The sequence below is a fragment of the Cryptomeria japonica genome, chromosome 5 (genome assembly GCF_030272615.1).
Source record: "Cryptomeria japonica chromosome 5, Sugi_1.0, whole genome shotgun sequence".
Taxonomy (NCBI): domain Eukaryota; kingdom Viridiplantae; phylum Streptophyta; class Pinopsida; order Cupressales; family Cupressaceae; genus Cryptomeria; species Cryptomeria japonica.
In genome coordinates this window covers 779,777,990-779,798,638 of record NC_081409.1, presented here as the reverse complement: position 1 = coordinate 779,798,638, position 20,649 = coordinate 779,777,990, and the positions used below count along the sequence as shown (strand labels likewise).

General features: G+C 37.6%; 1 protein-coding gene across 1 annotated transcript; it reads right to left on the bottom strand.

Annotated features, from left to right (window-relative positions):
- Positions 1 to 4,631: 4,631 nt before the first annotated feature.
- Positions 4,632 to 8,317, bottom strand: LOC131031300 (probable LRR receptor-like serine/threonine-protein kinase At3g47570). Its single transcript, XM_057962385.1, has 2 exons — positions 5,345 to 8,317; positions 4,632 to 5,258 (listed from the first exon to the last, which is right to left on the bottom strand). The coding sequence occupies exons 1-2, from the start codon at positions 8,136 to 8,138 to the stop codon at positions 4,825 to 4,827; spliced, it is 3,228 nt and encodes a 1,075-aa protein (XP_057818368.1). The 5' UTR covers positions 8,139 to 8,317; the 3' UTR covers positions 4,632 to 4,824.
- Positions 8,318 to 20,649: the final 12,332 nt, after the last annotated feature.

The window sequence follows — 20,649 nt, the reverse complement described above, 5'->3', positions numbered from 1 at the left end:
AATAAAATACCAAGCGCTCTATAATAATTAATTAATTTGCCATCATTTTTAATTAATAAACTTTGATTTTTTACAAGGCAAAAAATAATTAATTAATATCAAGTGCAATATTTAAATGCCAATTTTTAATTAAATTTTCAAAATTATCGATTTTAGCATTCAAAATAAATCAAAAAATGTACGTTTAGCGCCAAAATTTGAAAATGAGATAAACAAACCTCATCGCCCTGGTCCCTGGCTGAGGGACAAGAGCGATCCATCAACTGGGTCTTGATTCTTGCAATTTCAACGTCCAAAGTCTCCATCCTTACGTTGAATTTGGCATGTTCGCTGGATCCTTCGAGTTTGATTGACTTGCTTGTGTGAACAAATGCCTTTGGACCATTATCGCCCTGGTCCCTTGGAGAGGGACAGGAGCGATCCTCATAATTTCTCCTTGACCTGGCATCTTTAATCTCTAATCTTCATTGTAGGGCGAATAATAACATTGTTTGTTCATTCCATGCTTGTTCCACTTGATTTTTACAAGGCATTTAGACTTTAGAAAGATTATCGCCCTTGTCCCTTGGAGAGGGACAGGAGCGATCTGGAAGCTCTAGCCAAAATGTGTGATCTTTCAACCTTGATTCTTCATTCATTGCCCCTTGAAGGACGTCCTTGATCTCACGTGCACTTGCCTTGACATGCATTTAAAGGATCATGAGTGTTTTAATGAAATCGCCTTGGTCCTTGTCCAAAGAACAGGAGCGATATGAGTTCCTTGCACAAATTGGTAACACTTTGACGTTCAAAACTCTTGCATATCATCTTCAAAAGACACCTTATACCTTGTGTGATCCCGAAAAACCCTGACTTGGCATGAACTTGAAGGAAAATGAAGAATCCCAAGCAAGTCGCCCTGGTCCCTTGGAGAGGGACAGGAGCGATATAGCTTCTGTGTTCAATTTGAGGATCTTTTAACGTTTGAAGTCTTTGTATATCACCTTCTAATCATGCCTTGGACCTCATACGACCTTGCAAAATCTTGACCTTACGTGATTTTCGAGGGATTTGGCCAATATAATAAACATCGCTCTGGTCCCTTCCTGAGGGACAGGAGCGAACTTCAAGTTTTTGGGTTCATGCTTGCGTTCTCCAACTTGCAATTGTCCTCATTGGGTAAAATGTGATCCCTTGATCTTCCTTAATCACTTGGTGCTTGTTAATCTTTCGAAATCTATGCCTTTATGCAAATTTCGCTCTGGTCCCTTCCTGAGGAACAAGAGCGAATTAGGTGTCTTGATGCAAATTCTTTAACTTGGCGACCTTTGTAACTTTGTGCTTGATGGAGATGTCTTAAAATGTCCTCACCACCTTGTTCTTCGCCTTAGAGTGTCCTGAACTTGGAGGAACGACAATATAACCATTATATCGCCCTGGTCCCTTGGAGAGGGACAGGAGCGATCTTGCTCTTGTAGGCTCCACATCACATTGCTAACCTCTAAAATTATCTTCAACGGATTCGTAACATTCCATTCCATTCATCCATGCCTTGGGTTTGATTGTAACTTAGCAAGAAATTTGTCTTAGACAAAAAATACCTCTGGTCCCTTGGAGAGGGACAGGAGCGAACTTAGGCATTTAGGTCTTTTGTTGACATTTGGTAATCTTCAATTTATCTTCAATGAGTTCATTTCACCCTGTTTCTTGCCTTCAAACTTATAACTTGCTTGATTTTCGTCCAGAACATGCCCTATGAAGAATATCGCTCTGGTCCCTGGGAGAGGGACGAGAGCTATAATGTACTTCGCCCTGGTCCCTTCCTGAGGGACAGGAGCGATTTTGGCATTCTGGACCACTCTCCTTCATGTCGGCACTTCAAGTTATATTCATTTGATAAAACATATCTCCTTGGACATCTTCAAATTGTTAAGTCGTCAAAATCCTGCAAGGACAAAGCAATATTTGATTTGTAGCTCTGGTCCTTTCCTGAGGGACAGGAGCGATTTTGACTCCTGGAGGTACTTCCGTGTTCGTGAAATTCTTCAATTTATATTCAACGGAAAGATCACGCCATTCTTCATCACTTGCAATTCGAAATTCATCTTGACTCTGCAGGGACGGTAAGATATTTGAAAACAAGCTCCGGTCCTTCACTGAGGGATAGGAGCGATTTTGCTCCTACAGGCCAAAATAACATGATTTTGCACATTTAATCTCTTCACAAGGCGAAAACAAATCATTCCCCATGCCCGGGATCAAAAATCAAAAAAGTCAAAATTTGGTCAAAATTACTCAATTGGACAAAAATTCACACTTCATCTTCAACACTTAGACAAATTTAAGCTCTGCACTCAAAAATTCCAATTGAAAATAGACCATTCTGGCGGATTCATTTCATTCAAAATTGCATCCTACAAAAGGAAGCTCAAAAAGCTCTCAAAACTGACTGGATTCTGGCCTGAAAAGACGGCAATTAAAACCCTAAGGCTTGACCCTAAATCCAGACAACTGACTGACTAACAAAACCCTAAAAGCGAAGCGAAAAGCAAGCGAAAAACGAGCAAAAAAGAGGGGGTCCCCATTTCAAATGGGGCGATGTGTGAAATGGTCACAACAGGTACTCAACTATAGCCCGAGGAATACACAGGGACACAAAATAGGAAGGCGAAACATAATACATGATGGGCACTGAATAGCATAAGACTATTCTTCTAAGCAAGGTAAGATGGGTATCATTGCCTGTATTCCTCTAACCAAGGGAAGATAGGTAGAGATCAAATGAGCTTTTCTACAAGCACAGGTTTTTAAGTAGTTACATGCTTCTGTGCAAAGCAATAGAAAAATAAGTTGGTTATATTGAAACTAAATTTCTATGCAAATTGATCATACGTTCATACATCTTGAAATGCTTTAAAATAGCTTATAAGATATATCACTGTTTTACTTGTCATAAATGCTTGACACATTTGAAATATAAGGCATTGCCATTGCAAAGTTGATACTGACTGCAAGCTTCAGGGAACTCATTTTGTCATCTTGATTCCTCGAAACTATTTTCAATGATTGGTCATGAAATTGAGCAAACAAACCTTGAGATTGACCATTGGATGTTAGCTTTCTTTGAAGTTAATGTCCAGCACGCAGTAATAGAATCGTCTAGTTTGCCTTTGAAACATCATATGGATGTTGCATACCCTGAATTGCACAAGCCTTTTGCCTTCCAAACATTAGTAAATGTTGTATGCTCCGGTGAGTTTGAAATTGAACAGAAGCTTTTGCTTTCAAACATTATAGGAATGTGAAAACCTTTGATGAGTTTGGAACTGCAGAAAATTTTACTTCCTTTCCCTCAAAGATCAAAATCAGCTATTTAGACTCTTTTTATAGGACTACGCAAAGGACAACTAACCTCCTTTTGTTTTTTCAAATTTTTAAGTTAACGTGATTTTCTTGTGGTTTGAAAGGTTGGCATAACGGTCATCTCTGTTTTGTCAATTTAGTTCAATGACATGGGAGAGCAACGGAATATCAACAGAATAATAGAGCAAAGGCAAGCGCAATAAGAAAGGGCAGAGGATTTACAAGTACAACAACAACATCAGCAACATCAGAGATTCCAGAAGCTCTGGTTTCGAGCTCTGAACAAGTAAGCAATGAACCCAGCTACCCAGTTTTTAAAATCTGTGTTAGGATATATTATTCAATATAAGTATGTGTATCAGGCCATGGCACATGTTCTTAACAATTGAAAAAGCAACTCCCTAAACTCTCATCATCTCAGAAGCATTAGTTGAAAATCTATATTAGAAAGGTCATTTCAGGAGTTGGTGTGAGGGGATCATGGACGAATACACCCCAAATGAGATAAGCTTAAACAGCCAGCTTGGGTGTAAGGCAGATGATACAATAGGAGAACAATATCAAATTTTCGAAATCAGCAGCTTGAGGTATCGACCAAAACGACACAACCAGACATATGTTTGCGAGTAGAGGATATTGACAAGGCATCAAATAGTTTCAACATATGCAAACATCCAATGGTTTTAGCTAAAAGAAAGAAGAAAACTCAGATCGAGATCTGGGCTAGGGAAAGGATAAAAACAAGGTAAAAGAGGTATTGCTGACAGAACAAGACACGGGTGCATCACCACCCAACAATCAAAAAGCTATATAAGGAAGAGATGAGCCACATGCACTTGACATAGGGCTTAAAAATTTCCAATACCCATGTTTCTGGGTTGAGCAGACGAAACACATAAAATTTTAATAACAAAATCTCCATGTAAAATATGCGAATGATAATAGAAGTGGAGAGGTAGTAAATTACGATTCGAAGAGCAACAAAAACTCAGAACTAACCAGGTATTGTGCCGCTGGGTCGCACGAGATGAGAGCCTCCGAAGTTTACAAATGACTTGTGGCAATCGCGTTTCAACAGAGGAGATAAAACAGATTGGTCTAATCTTTTCGAGTTTAGAGAATAATGAATACTCCTCGCTGGACAAGAATATTCCATAGTTGTTATAGCATGCAGATTGTTCCAATCTTTTTGAACTTGGAGAATAATGAATATCGTGAAGCAAAAGAGAATAAAAATATTAAAACTTTGCATATAATCAGAGCAAGCGCCATAGATAACATATTATAGATTTTAACCATTTCAACAATATATATACTTTCTTAAGTTGTAGTGCATGCACATGATTTGGAACATCTTTCTTGTTTAAATAATTACAATTTAACCTGAGGATTTTGCATAAAAGTAGACAAGCTTGTGAGAAACGATAGACTTTAAATAGCTAATAGAAAGCACTAAAAGTATTTAAATGGAACTCAAAACATCTAAAATGTAGAACTACTGTCAGATGCCGATAATGCAGTGGGATTGGTATCATGTAGGAGGTCTGATATGCTAGATGCTAAATTGGAAGAAGCTGCATTTCCTGTGAAAGATGTCCTGAGGTTCTCCAAGGCCATGGCTACATCTCTCATGGAGGGTCGTTCTCTTGGTGATTCATTGGCGCAAAGCAATGCAAAATAAATGAAAGAAAGAAGAAATCCATTCTCTTCCATGTTTGCATTCACATCACTCAGCAACCTGTTATCAACAATATCTGCCAGTCTATTTGGAAAAGACAATCTCACCCACTTCTGCAAGGTCATGTCTCCCACAAACATGTCATCACTTGGCCTCTTCCTTGTAACCATCTCTAATATCAGAATTCCATAACTGTAAACATCCCCCTTTATAGAAACACTCCCACCCAATCCATACTCTGCAATCGATTTTGTTCATGAAATTCTTAAAAAGATATTAAGAGAAATGCTAAAGCTAATGTAATGAAATTCTTTTAAAAATTACCTGGAGCAATATAACCAATTGATCCTCTAAGTGCAAATGTTGTTGTAGTCAGTGAATCTGTGGAACTTGGAGTACTAGTCAAACGGGATATACCAAAATCAGTCACCAGAGCTGTCATGTTGTCATCCAGGAGCACATTGCTAGGTTTCAAATCACAGTGCACAATTTGTAAAGGACAATCATGATGTAAATATTCCATTCCATGGGCTACATCTATAGCAATGTTTAAGCATTCGTTGAATCCCAATTCACAAAAGCCCTGATCATCTCTGTCAAGGTGCAAATGCTTTTCCAAGCTCCCATTAGATGCAAATTGAAGAACCAAACCTTGGAAGCCAGGATAGTAAAATGCACTTATGATTTTGACGAGGTTACGGTGCCGAATTCTCCCTAACAATTTGCATTCTATATTAAAGCTCTTCTGAGCTTCTTCATTCTGTAAATTAAGAGCCTTAATGGCAACTGTCTTCCCATCCCTCAAAATGCCTCTGTATACTGATCCAAAGTTACCCACTCCAATCAAGTTTGCCTCATCAAATCCAGATGTTGCAAGGACAAGATCTTCATAAGAAAATTTCGGATAGCTGAGCCTTCGAAAAATAAAGTTTGAGAGACGGAATGGTTGTCTTGAAAGTTTCTGCCTCCATAGCATTCCTATAATGAAAATGAATAATACAAATGCAATGGTTCCAACAACTGATAAGACTATTTTTCTGAGCAGTGATCGTGTCTTCTGGGTTTGATTTGGGCATGGAGGCAAAGAATAGTTTTTTGGGCCACATAGGCCAAGGTTTCCCATAAACAATGTTATGACAGTTCTATTTGGAAACAACCCTCCTTCTGGAATTCGGCCTGACAAATTATTGAAAGAAACATCCATTTCTTGGAGATTTTGTAATTTGGAGAGCGACTTTGGTATTGGACCTTCAAAGGCATTGTGGGACAGATTTAGACGCTCTAAATTTGTGCAGTCTCCAAGAGCATTTGGAATCACCCCAGTGAGTTGATTTCCAGATATGTCTATGGCTTGAGCCATTACAATTTTACTCATCTCCTTGGGCAAGAACCCTTGCAAAGAATTCCATGAAAGATTAAGATAGAATTGTAGGTTTTTAAGGCTGGCAATGACGTCACGGGGTATCCTTCCCCCTAATTTATTGTAAGATAAGTCAAGGAGCTCCAACTTCTGGCATTGCTTTAAACTAGCAGGGATCTCCCCTGATAAATTGTTGTGCTGAAAATAGAGATATCGTAGCTGCTGGGAGTTACAAAGAGAATCTGGTATTTTTCCAGATAACTGGTTGTGACTAAGATTCAAGAGTCCCAGATGTTGCATTTGACCTATTTCACCTGGAATGGTTCCTTGTAATTTGTTCCCACCTAAATACAATCTTTCCAACTTGTGGAATCTTTTGATTACAAATGGAATACTGCCACTGAAAAGGTTATTGCTCAAGTCTAAGGAGTTCAAATTTGTCAGATTGGCAATTTGTTGAGGTATGGTTCCACTTATCATGTTGTATTTTAAATCCAAATCAATAAGACTGGAAGACAGTTGACCGATGGATGGAGGCAATATACCAGTAATACGATTGTATGACAGTCCTATATTTTCCAAGTGGGAGCAATTTGTGAGAGCAGTGAAAAAATCCAATGTGTTTTTGCTGGTACTAACAAGTTGATTCATTTGCAAGTAAAGCCGGGTAAGGAGACTCAACTTACCAAGCTCCTTTGGCACCATTCCACTGAGCATGTTGTCATTTAAACCGAGTGCCGTGAGACTGGAGCAATTTCCAATGGAGTTTGGTATGTTTCCATTAAGCTGATTTCCCCATAAACTAAGGATTTGCAACTTGGTGAGCTTTGTACCAATTTCCCACGGAATATGACCGCTCAGCCGGTTTTCAAATAAAAGCAATTCATTCAGCTTTGACAGATTTGTTAAGGAGGAGAGAATGTTGCCTGATAAGTGGTTATCAAAAAGATCAATAACCTGTAGCTGAGTGAGCATGCCCACTTCAGGGGGAATAGGACCTTGGAGATGGTTACTTGCCAATGCTAAATTAATCAAGACAGACAGATTTCCCAATGAGCTGGGAATGGGGCCTGACAATTGATTTCTATAAAGGGAGAGTACCTGTAGTTGAGACAGGGATCCCAACTCAACAGGAATGGTACCTGTGAGATCATTGTCTGCCACACCAAATGCAACTAAGGTGGACAGATTTCCTAAAGAGGGGGATAAGGTACCGGTGAGATTGTTTACTGACAAGTCAAGGTAATTCAAACTTGGGAGAAGACTAAGCTCAGGCGGAATTCTGCCATGCAATTGGTTACGGGAGAGTGCCAGTGAAATCAAACTGCGGCAATCGGAGAGAGAGGGAGGAATGATTCCTTGTAGCTTATTCTCATCCAACCAGAGTGTCTGCAGATGGCGAAGCTGACCAAGTTGAGGTGGAATGTGACCAGTGAGAGCATTGGTGGAGAGATCCAGAGATTGAAGAGAGGAGAGATTCCCAAGAACAGGGGAAATGGTGCCATCTAAATTCATGTAGGATACATTAAGAGCGAGGATAGAGTGAGAAGATGGATCACAAGTAATACCTGTCCAATTACAGAGGGGGAGATGGGGAGTCCAATCTGCCAGTGAAGTTTTGTTGTTGTTCGAAATGGCAGATTTGAATTGTAAGAGTAAATGTTGCTGTTGTTCGTGAGAGAGATTATCGGGAGAGTGAGGAAGACCAGAGATTGAGAAGATGGAAAGCATGAAAGATAACAACATAAGAGGAGCCATTGTAGACCTAACTAGAGCAAACCAGTAAAAGAGCAGCACCAAACACAGGCGATAAATAAATTACAGGGAACATCTATCAAAACGTCTTATATTGTAAAAAATAAATAAATTTATGTTTGAACATCTATCAACTATATGGAGCTTGGAGGTAGGTGGTTGTGTAAGTGGGAAATAAAGAAGGAGTAGAATGCATGTGCAGAGAGTCATCTTCTTCTATGAATATTACTATTATAATTATAAAAATATTTACGCAGTAGGCATGAATGCCCTCTTTCTCCAAATCAATGATTGAAAATTCAGAGGATCAAATCCATTCATCACTTTTTATCGCTTTCCACAAGTGGGGGAATGATGATTCTTTTTGTTTCTAAAAATGGTAGCCGTAAAGGGCACTGGCTATCCAGTTGACAGAATGGCATGCTCCATTCACCATGTCCACACCATTTCATTCCATACCCTGCAATCCATGAGCTGTACAGCAATCACCATTAAATTGTCAACATAACTTATCCGCTTTTTGGGCCCACCGCCGTAAGTGGGAAATAAAGTAGTAGAATGCATGTGCAGAGAGTCATCTTCTTCTATGAATATTACTATTATAATTATAAAAATATTTACGCAGTAGGCATGAATGCCCTCTTTCTCCAAATCAATGATTGAAAATTCAGAGGATCAAATCCGTTCATCACTTTTTATCGCTTTCCACAAGTGGGGCAATGATGATTCTTTTTGTTTCTAAAAATGGTAGGCGTAAAGGGCACTGGCTATCCAGTTGACAGAATGGCATGCTCCATTCACCATGTCCACACCATTTCATTCCATACCCCGCAATCCATGAGCTGTACAGCAATCACCATTAAATTGTCAACAAAACTTATCCGCTTTTTGGGCCCACCGCCGTCATCCGCAGTCAATATATTTAGTTAAATAAATAAATAAACAATTTCTTTATATTAGATTTGTTAAATTATTTCTTTATTTTAGATTTGTTAATTTATTTTTTAATTTTTATTATTTAATAAATGTCAAATGGGCTGAACAATTAAGAGACCTTTGCTTGCTTTACTCTATTGCTTTCCTCGGCTGACTTGTTGATCGCTTACATTGGTGGGGCAGGGTTGGTTGATACTCATCTCAAAGGTCTTTCATTGGTAATTCTTTTATTATTGAGGTTTATGATTTTTATATGAAAATGGGATCGTTAGTATTTTTTTTTTTTTGGTTTTATGTTGAAGTGATTTTAGTTGTATTGTCGTTTTTTTTGGTATTGCTTTCTGATAGGCGAAGTTGTTGTTTGTGTGTCTTGTTGACTCAGAAACTTTGTATATCTCAGTGTTTGTAGATGATTACAAGCTTATTTTGGAATTTGACAGTCTAAATGCTATTTTTTTTCTTCTAAAAACGTATATGTGACACTTCAAATTATTAATTATCTGATATATATTATTTTAGAAATAGGTGCATCTCCATTTCACACAAGGATTTTTGTTTCTTTCCAAGAAACAAATGCATATGCATCTGCATCTGCATTTTTACATAGTGTTTTCATTTCTTTCCAAGAAACAAGTGCATCTGCATTGTATTGTGGCTTCAATCATCTACTTGCTCATAGGTAAAGCTTAAGATATACACTTTGTAGTTCATACAATTATGTTCTAATTCTTTTTGTTTATCAATAAAATTTGTCTACAATTGTATTTTATTATTTAAAAAAATTAAGTGCATGCATTTTTCAAAATATAGTCAAGTTCGTAATATAATTATTTTAGAAAATGATGTTTTACATATATATAATATATTTGCTTTTGTTTAGGTACTTAAAAAATATGTCTTCAAAGAGATAGATACAAGTTACCATTGAAGAAATGTATAGGTGGACCATGTTGGCAAGAGACAATGCAAGTATGTTCAGATGTTGTCATTGATGGCAACTTATATCAGATTTGGTATATGCGCTTCATATTTTCATCATTTTGGAAGAGTGAATGAAGATTGTTTGAGTCCGGTGAGGTCCAATAAGTAAAACAATGTATCCGATAGTGTACAATTTTTATTGGTGGATTATTTTGGTAGTGTATTTTTCTATGCGAATTTCAGAGAAGGTTTGTGGTCATGTAATATGCCTAATTCCTAGATTGTGGCCTTCGGTGATGAGTTTCGTGCAAACTAGAAGATCCGGTAATCATGGTTTTTGGTATGAATAGTGTATAACAACTCTAGTGTGTGGTAATTTAGTTCACGGATCTTGTAGATTAATATTTCTGAATGAATATGTGTTCGGGGTTGATGAATTGTCATGTGGGAAGCATATGGACATTTTGTTTGTTGGCATGATTGGCATAACTGATGTAGATGAAGAATGATGACTGAACCGGTAAAGGACTGATTGTGATGACATTGGGATGAAGAGATTGAGATTGCATGATTGGATGACTTTGATCGGTTATTTGTTTTGTCATTAATGGCAATTGATGTTTACTATGTTGTATTTTGCCATCTTAGTCTTTTTGGTCTACCGAAAATGCCTTAAACCGATATTGAGGGCAGTGAATTGGGAATTAGGACCTTAACCGGTAAACGAGGAAATGTTTTGATTAGATTTGGCGATTGGTGATGATTGAAGAGTTGCAGTTTGGAATGTGAGTTTTTATCATTGTAAAATGTATCTGACAGGAACCACATCATGTTTTGGTTATTGGAAGTTATGTTTATGATTTCTGTTGTATTTTGCTAGGGTTTAAGAAGGGTTTAAGGACCAGTAAAGAATTCTCTTAACCAATAATGTTTTTTGGTTTGGCAGTGATCTACACAAGTTCAAATGTTGGTGATGACGTGGCTGGAACCACGTGAAGTGTTTGAATGGTGTTTTGGCACGATCAAGAGCGAATTTCTTGGGAATGTACAAAGTGCTTGGCAGAATGAGCTAAGGGTTTGAAAGTGTATCAAATCAAGGTGCGGTGATCATTCAATGGTTATAATTGATTTGTAATTGATTGTAATGATCCATATGATGATCAATAATGATCTGTAATGAGTTGTAAAGATATGTGATTATTTATGTTGTAAGTCTTAGGGTTTTGTAACCGACTAAGTTGCAAAGGTTATTTAGGTCGGTACAGTGTGAGAGATTTGCCAAAGTGTTACAGATTTGGAGCAAAAATTGGATCTGATCAAGAAAGTAGTTAAGTGTCATACCCGGATCATTCACTGTTGTTCCTTAATAGTTGCACCAGCTAAAATCCCTTAACCGGGTAGGTCTTAACAGGCCTTACATTGTAAATCCATTAATCGGGTAGCTCAACATCTGAGTGTCAAATCCTCTTGCGAGTTTGATCCTAACAGGTCAAAGCTCCTAACAGGGCTCATCATCTAAATCCCTTAGCCAGGTGACTCCTAACAAGGCATCATTGTAAGCTCCTAACTGGGCTAGGCTCCTAATAGGGCGCATTCTGAAAGAGTGCACATATTTTGTGGGTACCAATTCCCACTGTGGGTTTTCCCTATTTGGCATGACAACAAAATACCTTATTAATTATGGCATGACAAGACTCCTAATGTAAGTTACTTTAAAATTTTTGGGAGTAAATGTTTCATTAAACGTGATTATTTCACTGGAAAGTTTGATGCAAAGTGTGATGAAGGTATTTTTCTTGGTTACTCTACAAAGAGTAAGGCTTTCAAATGTTATAACAAGAGAACAAAAAAGATCATTGAGATTGCAAATGTGAAGGTAAATGAACTCTCTGAGAAATTTGATGAGACTAGTAGATATGAACTTGAGAAAGATGAAGAAAAACTTGTGTATATTGAACCAGAAGTGTAAAAGAATGATGAGAAGATGCAGAAATAAGTGCTCAACCGGTAAATGAAGATAGAGATGAAGAACATGAAGCATAAGACACATCACTGGAACTAGTAATACCAAGATATGTCAGATTGAATCATTCATAAGAACAAATTATTGGTGATAAAAATGCTGGTGTACAAATAAGAAGGAAAATTAGAGAAAACTCCTATCTGATTTCAACTATTGAGCCTAAAACAGTAAGAGAGGCATTGAAGGATGGTGATTGGATTAATGCTATGAATGAGGAATTGGATTAGTTAGAGAAGAACAAGACATGGACACTTGTTCCCATACCGAAAGACAAAAATGTGATAGGTACTAAATGGGTCTTTAGAAACAAGTTGAATGAAGAAGGCAAGGTTGACATGAGGAATAAAGCAAGGTTGGTATGCAAAGGCTATTCACAAGAAGGAGAAGATTATGGAGAAACCTTTGCACTGGTGGAAAGATTGGAAGGAGTAAGAATGTTACTTGATTAAGCTGCATTTAAAGGCTTTAAGGTCTACTAGATGGATGTTAAATATGCTTTTCTTAATGGCATTCTTGAGGAAGAAGTGTACATAGAACAACCAGATGGATTTGCTTTGTTTGAGACTAAAGATATGGTTTCCAAGTTAAATAAGGCACTGTATGGATTGAAGCAGACACCGAGAGCATGGTATGAAAGATTGCATGCACACCTGATCAAGATAGGATTCCAGAGTACCAGTGAGGATAGTAACATATATCTTAATACCGAAGGAGACAAAATGTTGATAGCTGAAGTATTTGTAGATGATATAATTTTTGGAGGTGATGATGAATCATGTATGGCTTTTGCTGAGGAGATGAAGAAATAATTTGAGATGTCTCTTATTGGTGAGATTAAGTTTTTCATTGGGTTGCAGGTCCAACAATTGGATGGTGGAATATTTATATGTCAAAGTAAGTATGTAAAGGAAGTGTTGAAAACATTTGGCATGGAGGATTGTAAACCGGTTGGTACTCCGATGGTGATAGGTTGTAAATTGTCTAAAAAGAGTGATTCACCCTCTATTGATGAAAAATAATACAATTCCATGATTGGTAAGTTGCATTATGTTGTTCATAGTAGGCTTGATATTGCACATGTTGTTGGTTTGGTTGCTAGATTTCAGAAGGATCACAAGGAGACTCACTTGGTAGTAGTGAAAAGGATATTACGATATCTGTAAGGCACAATAGATTATGGTTTATGGTATCCTTATAAAAATGATTTTTCTTTGGAAGTGTTTACTGATGCAGATTGGGTAGGCAATGTTGATAACCAGAAAAGCACTATCAGTGGAGCTTTTCTTCTTGGATGTGGATTGGTTGCTTGGACAAGTAAGAAGAAAACTTGAGTTTCACAATCAACAACAAAGGCAGAGTATGTTGCAACATCAATGAATTGAACGCAAGCAATCTGGATGAGACATGTGTTAGAAGGTTTTAAACTTGATATGTCTGAACCGATAACTATTTATTGTGACAATACAAGTGCAATTAATATTTAAAAAAATCATGTGTTACATGCAAGGACAAAGCACATAGAATTGAAATATCACTTTCTGAGGGAGTGAGTACAGGAAAAACTAGTCAGAATGGAGTATGTGATAAGCAAAGAGCAGCTAGTAGACATTTTCACTAAACCATTGCTGAAGACTACCTTTGAGTACCTCATCTAGGTAAATTAAGGGTCAGATCCCTATACAAGAAAAACTAGGATGTAGGAGATGCATCAATCCAGTATGATTATTGAAATCTTTTCATTATGGATTGATGAAATGGTGGCTACTCTGCAGGGGGAGCAACTTAGATGAGATTTGCAGAGATGTTGAAGACAAAAACAATAAATTTGATGACTGGTGATGCATATGCACCTTTGGAATTGTTGTCAAAGGGGGAGAATAAGAAATATAATTGGGGAGAATAAATATATTAGCCTAAAGAGGAGAAGATGTGTAATAGAAAGGGGAAGAAGAAATGAAGATTCAGTTCCAAGCGGAGAAGTGGAGAATTGGCAGAAGAGTGAAGTGCAACAGAGAAGTTCCAAAACTAAGAAACATGATTTTAGTTGAATATGTTGGTGTTTCCATTAATGCCAAAAGGGGAGAATGTTGGCATGATTGGCATACTGATGCAGATGAAGAATGATGACTGGACTGGTAAAGGATTGTTTGTGATGACATTGTGATGAAGAGATTGAGATTGCATGATTGGATGACTTTGATCAGCTATTTGTGTTGTCATTGATGGCAACTAATGTTTACTATGTTGTATTTTGTCATCTTAGTCTTTTTGATCTACTGGAAATGCCTTATCGGTATTGAGGGCAGTGAAATAGGAATTAGGACCTTAACCGGTAAATGAGGAAATGTTTTGATTAGATCTAGCGATTGGTGATGATTGAAGCGTTGCGGTTTGGAATGTGAGTTTGTGTCATTGTAATATGTATCTAACTAGAATCGCATCATGTTTTGGTTACTGGAAGTCATGTTTATGATTTCTCTTGTATTTTTGCTAGGGTTTAAGGACTAGTAAACAATTCTCTTAACTGGTAATGATTTTTGGTTTGGCGGTGATCTACTAAGTTCAAATGTTGGTGATGATGTGGCTAGAACCGCGTGAAGTGTTTGAATGGTGTTTTGGCACGATCAAGAGTGAATTTCTTGAGAATGTACAAAGTGCTTAGCGGAATGAGCTAAGGGTTTGAAAGTGTATCAGATTGAGGTGTGGTGATCATTCAACATCTGTAATTGATTTGTAATTGATTTTAATGTTCCATATGATGATAAATGATGATCTGTAATGAGTTGTAAAGATTTGTGATGATCTATGTTGTAAGTCCTAGGTTTTTGTAACCATCTAAGTTGTAAAGGTTATTTAGGTTAGTACAATTGATGTTTGTTGTGTTGGTGGTTTTGAGAAGAGTGTGAAGCTGAACCAGAGTGTGAGAGATCTGCCAAAGTGTTCCAGACTTAGAGAAGAAATTGGATCTGATCAAGCAAGTAGTTAAGTGCTATACCCAAATCATTCACTGTTGTTCCTTAATAGTTACAACAGCTAAAATCCCTTAACCGGGTAGGTCCTAACATGCCTTACATTGTAAATCCCTTAATTGGGTAGCTCCAAATCTGAGTGTTAACTCCTCTTGCGAGGTTGATCCTAACATGTCAAAGCTCCTAACAGGGCTCATCATCTAAATCCCTTAATCGAGTATCTCCTAACAGGGTTTGCTCCTAACAAGGCATCATTGTAAGCTCCTAACTAGGCATCATTGTAAGCTCCTAACTGGGCTAGGCTCCTAATAGGGCACATTCTAAAAGAGTGCACAATTTTTGTGGGTATCAATTCCCACTGTGGTTTTTCTCTATTTGGGTTTCCATGTGAAAAACATGGTGTTCATATGGTTAATGTTCTTATGTGATGTTATGTTTATATTTAGTTAATACATGGTAAATGAACACTTAATGTGCAGACTTGATAAATCAGTTTAATAGTTGGTTATCAATGATTATCGGTAATGGTAAAGAATTGGCAGACAACATTCTTTTAGGACATGCCAATAGTTTACCAAATACTTGTGATAGTTTATAAGAAGAATAAAATAGAGCAACCTTATGCCTTTGGGAATTGATGAATGGTTTAGAATGTGGCCAATCAAGAGTAGAAAATCGGTAATTGGAGACATTTAGAGTATTTTTCCATCTTCACTAATTTAGGAGGTTTGGAAAGAGAGTAACTGAAGAATTTTTCAAGACAAGGAAATGGATTCGGAGCAACTATGTCATAAAATTGAGAGGTAGATCATTGAACCGAAAAATGAAGTAGTCAGATCCAAGACACTCAAGAAAAATGTTTACACCAATTGGTATGAAAAAATGAAGTTGAAATTTGTAGGTATTATCATTCTTCCAATCTTTGGAACTGATAGTAGGGTCGAGGTTAGTGATCCTAGAGCTGTAATGTTATAGTGTGCTCCGGATTTAGGGTGGATAAAAATCAATTTTGATGAGGCGTACTTGGGCAACCTAGGTTCAAGTGGAATTGGGTGTGTGGTACAGGATGACAAAGGCTAAATCCTAAAAGAGGTGATAAAGAAAATTAGTTGAACAACAAATAATATTGTAGAATTTCAAGCAGCCATGAGAGGACTACAAATGGGTTTAGAATTGGGAGAAAATTGAATCCACTTGGAAGGGGATTATTTAATTACTATCAATGCTATTAAGAAGAATGAGACCCCAAATTTGGTGTAGAATCAGATGTTTCGTCCAATCAAAGTTATGCTAGATAGTCTAGAGGAGTTCAAGGTTAGCCACATTTACAAAGAAGGAAATGAGCTGGTGGACAAGTTGGCAAAGGAGGTGGTGTTGAGAGGACAAGTACATTAGAGGGGATTTGCAAAAGTGACTTGATGGATGTGAAGCATGTTAGTCGAATGAGGGGTCATTTCATTTGCTCAGAGTGGGAAACATGAAAAACTAGGGTAGGAAAAGGATATATCCTCATTAAGAAACTACAAAACAGTAAGGAAACTAATTTCCTAACAATTTAATGATGGACAATTGCGAGCTAGGAAGGAGAGGCATGTGCATTTTCAAGATTGAGAATATGACAACCTATGGAGAGGATGCAAGATTTAATGTGAGCCTTCTAATCATACATTGATATGTGTAATCCACACATGAGACATCGGTTGACATATGAGGTGTAGTTAATGCAAAATATTTGGCACACATTGCTGATGAGTAATGATGAACAACAGATACCCCAACTGGTACTGAGAGGGGGGGTGAATCAGTACAGACAGAAAACTAAACTTTCACAACAACTTATCTAGTTAAAGCAATACCAACTGGTTATCTCCATTACTGATCTTTAACCATGGCAAAACCAATTAAACACAGTAAGACACCAGACAACATAAACTGACAAGTCTGAACCCTTCAAATATGATCAATACTCGACATCAACTTCACCCATAAACATATACATGTGGTATACTAGTAATATCATAACCTATTAACTCTGCATGCATAATCTCACGACCATATAATTCAGAAACATCACATGAAAAATGCATAACACATAACACATAACACATAACACATAGATTTTTCATGTGGAAACCCAAATGGGAAAAACCACGGTGGGGATGAATACACACAAGTTTGTTTTTGAACTCTTTTGAAGCTCGCCCTGTTAGGAGCCTAGTCCGGTTAAAGACTTTACAATAAGGTTCTGTTAGGAACCGATCCTGTTAGAGATCACCCGGTTAAGGGATGGCTATATACCCTATTAAAGATTGAAACCCTGTTAAAGGTTACCTTGCTAGAGGATTTGAAGAACTCAATGATCTTGAGTCACCTGGTTACAAATTTTACAATAAGCCTGTTAAAGCTACCCGGTAAATGGATTTTCCAACTATTGAAATGATTAGAAGACAATAGGTAAAACACTGATCTAATAACAACACTACATGCTAAGGCAGATCCTTTTCATATCCTCTACTCTGCAATCACACTCTACAGTTTCCCTCTTACTGGTCTGGCAAGTATCAAGTATCTCATCACTCAGATACACACACACATGACATTTGCCAACAAATTTACAATAACAAACATCATCAATGTTATAGAAAATAGTTAGGTCAATAGCATAAACCCTAAACCCTAAGCATCTTAGGTTTACAACACAAGCGGTCCAACCCTGACCATCCAAACACATTGCGTAGAGCATTACAATTTCAAAACAGATCACAAGACAATTTGCATCGTTCATTCATCACCGTATATGGGAATTAGTAACCCATCATGCTCTCTTCTCATACCACTAAGAAGAATGATCATTCCCGAGGTAGACTTCGAACGCGGTCGATCTTCTCATGCAAGATCCTCAAGAAAATCTTTCACATGCACAAAGCTGACGTGGCACCTCGATCTCATTCACATCTCTTAGCTAACTCATCACAGAGTATCATCAATTGCATCACACATGCTGGATCAACAAACTGATAACCCTAGAGTTGAGACTATTAACCGGTAGTCATACTAAGTGAAACCTTGACACCGGTTCACTGCATCTCCTCATACCTCTTCATACCGGTTCAATTGAACTTATTGACATCAATGACAACATACATTATTATCATATCAACATGCCGGTTCATCATATGCTAATGATATCCAACAATCTCCCCCTTTGGCATTGATGGCAATACTTAGTGTAGTATTGCGATTGAAAACATTATAAACAAGTGTATCTGCATCATCTGATATCTTTTCCCCATTCATCATATATCTTCTCCCCCTTTGACAACAATGCCAAAGTGGAGGCATAAGCTTCCAAAATCTACTATGTTGCTCCCCCTAAGGAGTAGCATCCTTCAACACATCAATCTTGAAAGACTTGACACTATAGTACTTGACTAATGTGGAGCACACAACTTTAGTTGACTTCTTGAAGGGGCAGAACCCCTAATTCACCTCTCAAATAGGTAAATGTAGTCCTCGGTAAGGGCTTAGTGAATATACCTGCTAGCTGCTCCTTACTAGAAACATGTTGTAGTACAACCTCCTTATTTTGAACTTTCTCTCTCAAGAAGTGATATTTAAGCTCAATGTGCTTAGTTCTAGCATACAATACCAGATTCTTGGAAATATTTATTGCACTTGTGTTATCACAAAATATGTTTACCGGTTCAAGTACAGGTACCTTGAAACCTTCCAATACATGCTTTATCCAAATTGCTTGAGTGCAGTTCATAAAGGCTACCACATATTCTGCTTCAGTTTCTAGATTAAGAAGTAAAACTCTGCTTCTTACTTGTCCAGGATACTAATCTTCCACTGAGAAAGAACGCTCCATCGATTGTGCTCTTGCAGTCGTCCACATTACTTGCCCAATCAACATCGGTATATACCTTGAGATTATAGTCACCATTATATGGATACCACAATCCATAGTCAACCGTTCCTTTTAGATATCTAAAAATCCTTTTAACTACTACCAAGTGGGATTCTCTTGGACTTTTCTGAAAACGAGCTACTATGCCTATTGCATGAGAAATATCTGGTCTAATGTGCACCACATAGTGCAGCTTACTAATCATTGACCAATACTCCTTCTCATTCACTTGTGTTGAATCATCTTCCTTAGTCAGTTTACAGCCAGTCACCATTGGTGTACTAACCAGTTTGCTTTCCTCCATGCTGAAAGTCTTCAATACCTCTTTGACATACTTGGACTGGGTAATAACGATACCCTCCTTCATTTGTTGAATCTGTAAACCAATGAAGAATTTTATTTCTCCTATTAAAGACATCTCAAATTATTTCTTCATTTCATCTGCAAACGCATGACTCATCTTGTCATCTCCTCCAAAGATTATGTCATCCACAATCACTTCACAGATTAGAATCTGACCACCTTCTGATTTCAAGTAGATGTTGCTATCTTCACTTGTTCTTTGAAATCCAATCTTCACAAGATGAGAGTGTAGTCTTTCATACCATGCCCTAGGTGCTTGGTTCAGTCCATACAGGGCTTTGTGTAATCTACACACCATGTCATTGTCTTCTGATAAGGCAAACCCTTCTGGTTTCTCTATATACACTTCTTCTTCTAGGATTCCATTCAGAAAAGAAGACCTCACATCCATCTGATAAACCTTAAATCCCTTAAATACTGCAAATGCAAGTAGCATTCGAACACCTTCTAGTCTAGCTACAGGAGCAAAGGTTTCTCCATAGTCTTCTCCCTCCTCCTGAGTATATCCCTTGCATACAAGCCTGGCCTTGTTTCTTACAACTAAGCCTTCTTCATTCAACTTATTCCTGAAGACCCATTTGGTACCTATGACATTTTTATGTTTGGGTCTGGGCACCAAAGACCAAGTTTTATTCTTTTTTATTTGGTCTAGCTCATCTTCCATTGCTTTAATCTAGTCTTCATCTGTAAGAGCTTCTTTGGAAGTCTTGGGTTTGAATTTAGAAATCATGCAAGAGTTCTCCTTCACTTTTCTTCTTGTGAGTATCCCAACATCTTTATCTCCAATGATTTGCTTTGGATCATGATGCAGCTTTACATATCGGGGAATGACTCTAGCCTGATCTGCTAGCTTTTCTTCTTCTTCTTCACTAACCTCTTCTTCTTCTCTTACTACAGCTTCTACCGGTACATGAACACTAAGATCTTTACAAGTTTCTTTCTTAACTGGTTCCCAGAAAGCTATACCTGGTTCATCTTCTACTTCTTCGCTGCATGTTTCCTCAGGTTCCTCAGGGGATTCATCAACCCTGACATTGATGCTTTCAACAATTTTCTGAGTTTTGTTATTGTAGCACTTGAGAGCTTTGCTCTTTGTGGAATATCCCATAAATATTCCTTCATCACATTTTGCATAAAATTTTATCAACTGCTCACCTCTCTTGATATAACACTTACTGCCAAACACTTTAAAGTAACTTATAGTGGGAGTTTTCCTGGTCCAATATTCATAAGGGGTTTTATCTTTTCCTTTCTTGATGAATACTCGGTTCATAGTATAGACTGCAGTGCTCACTGCTTCTCTCCAAAAAGTGTGAGAAACCTTTCCTTGGATCAATATTGTTCTAGCCGCTTCAACTACAGTCCTGTTATTTCTTTCTGCCATTCCATTCT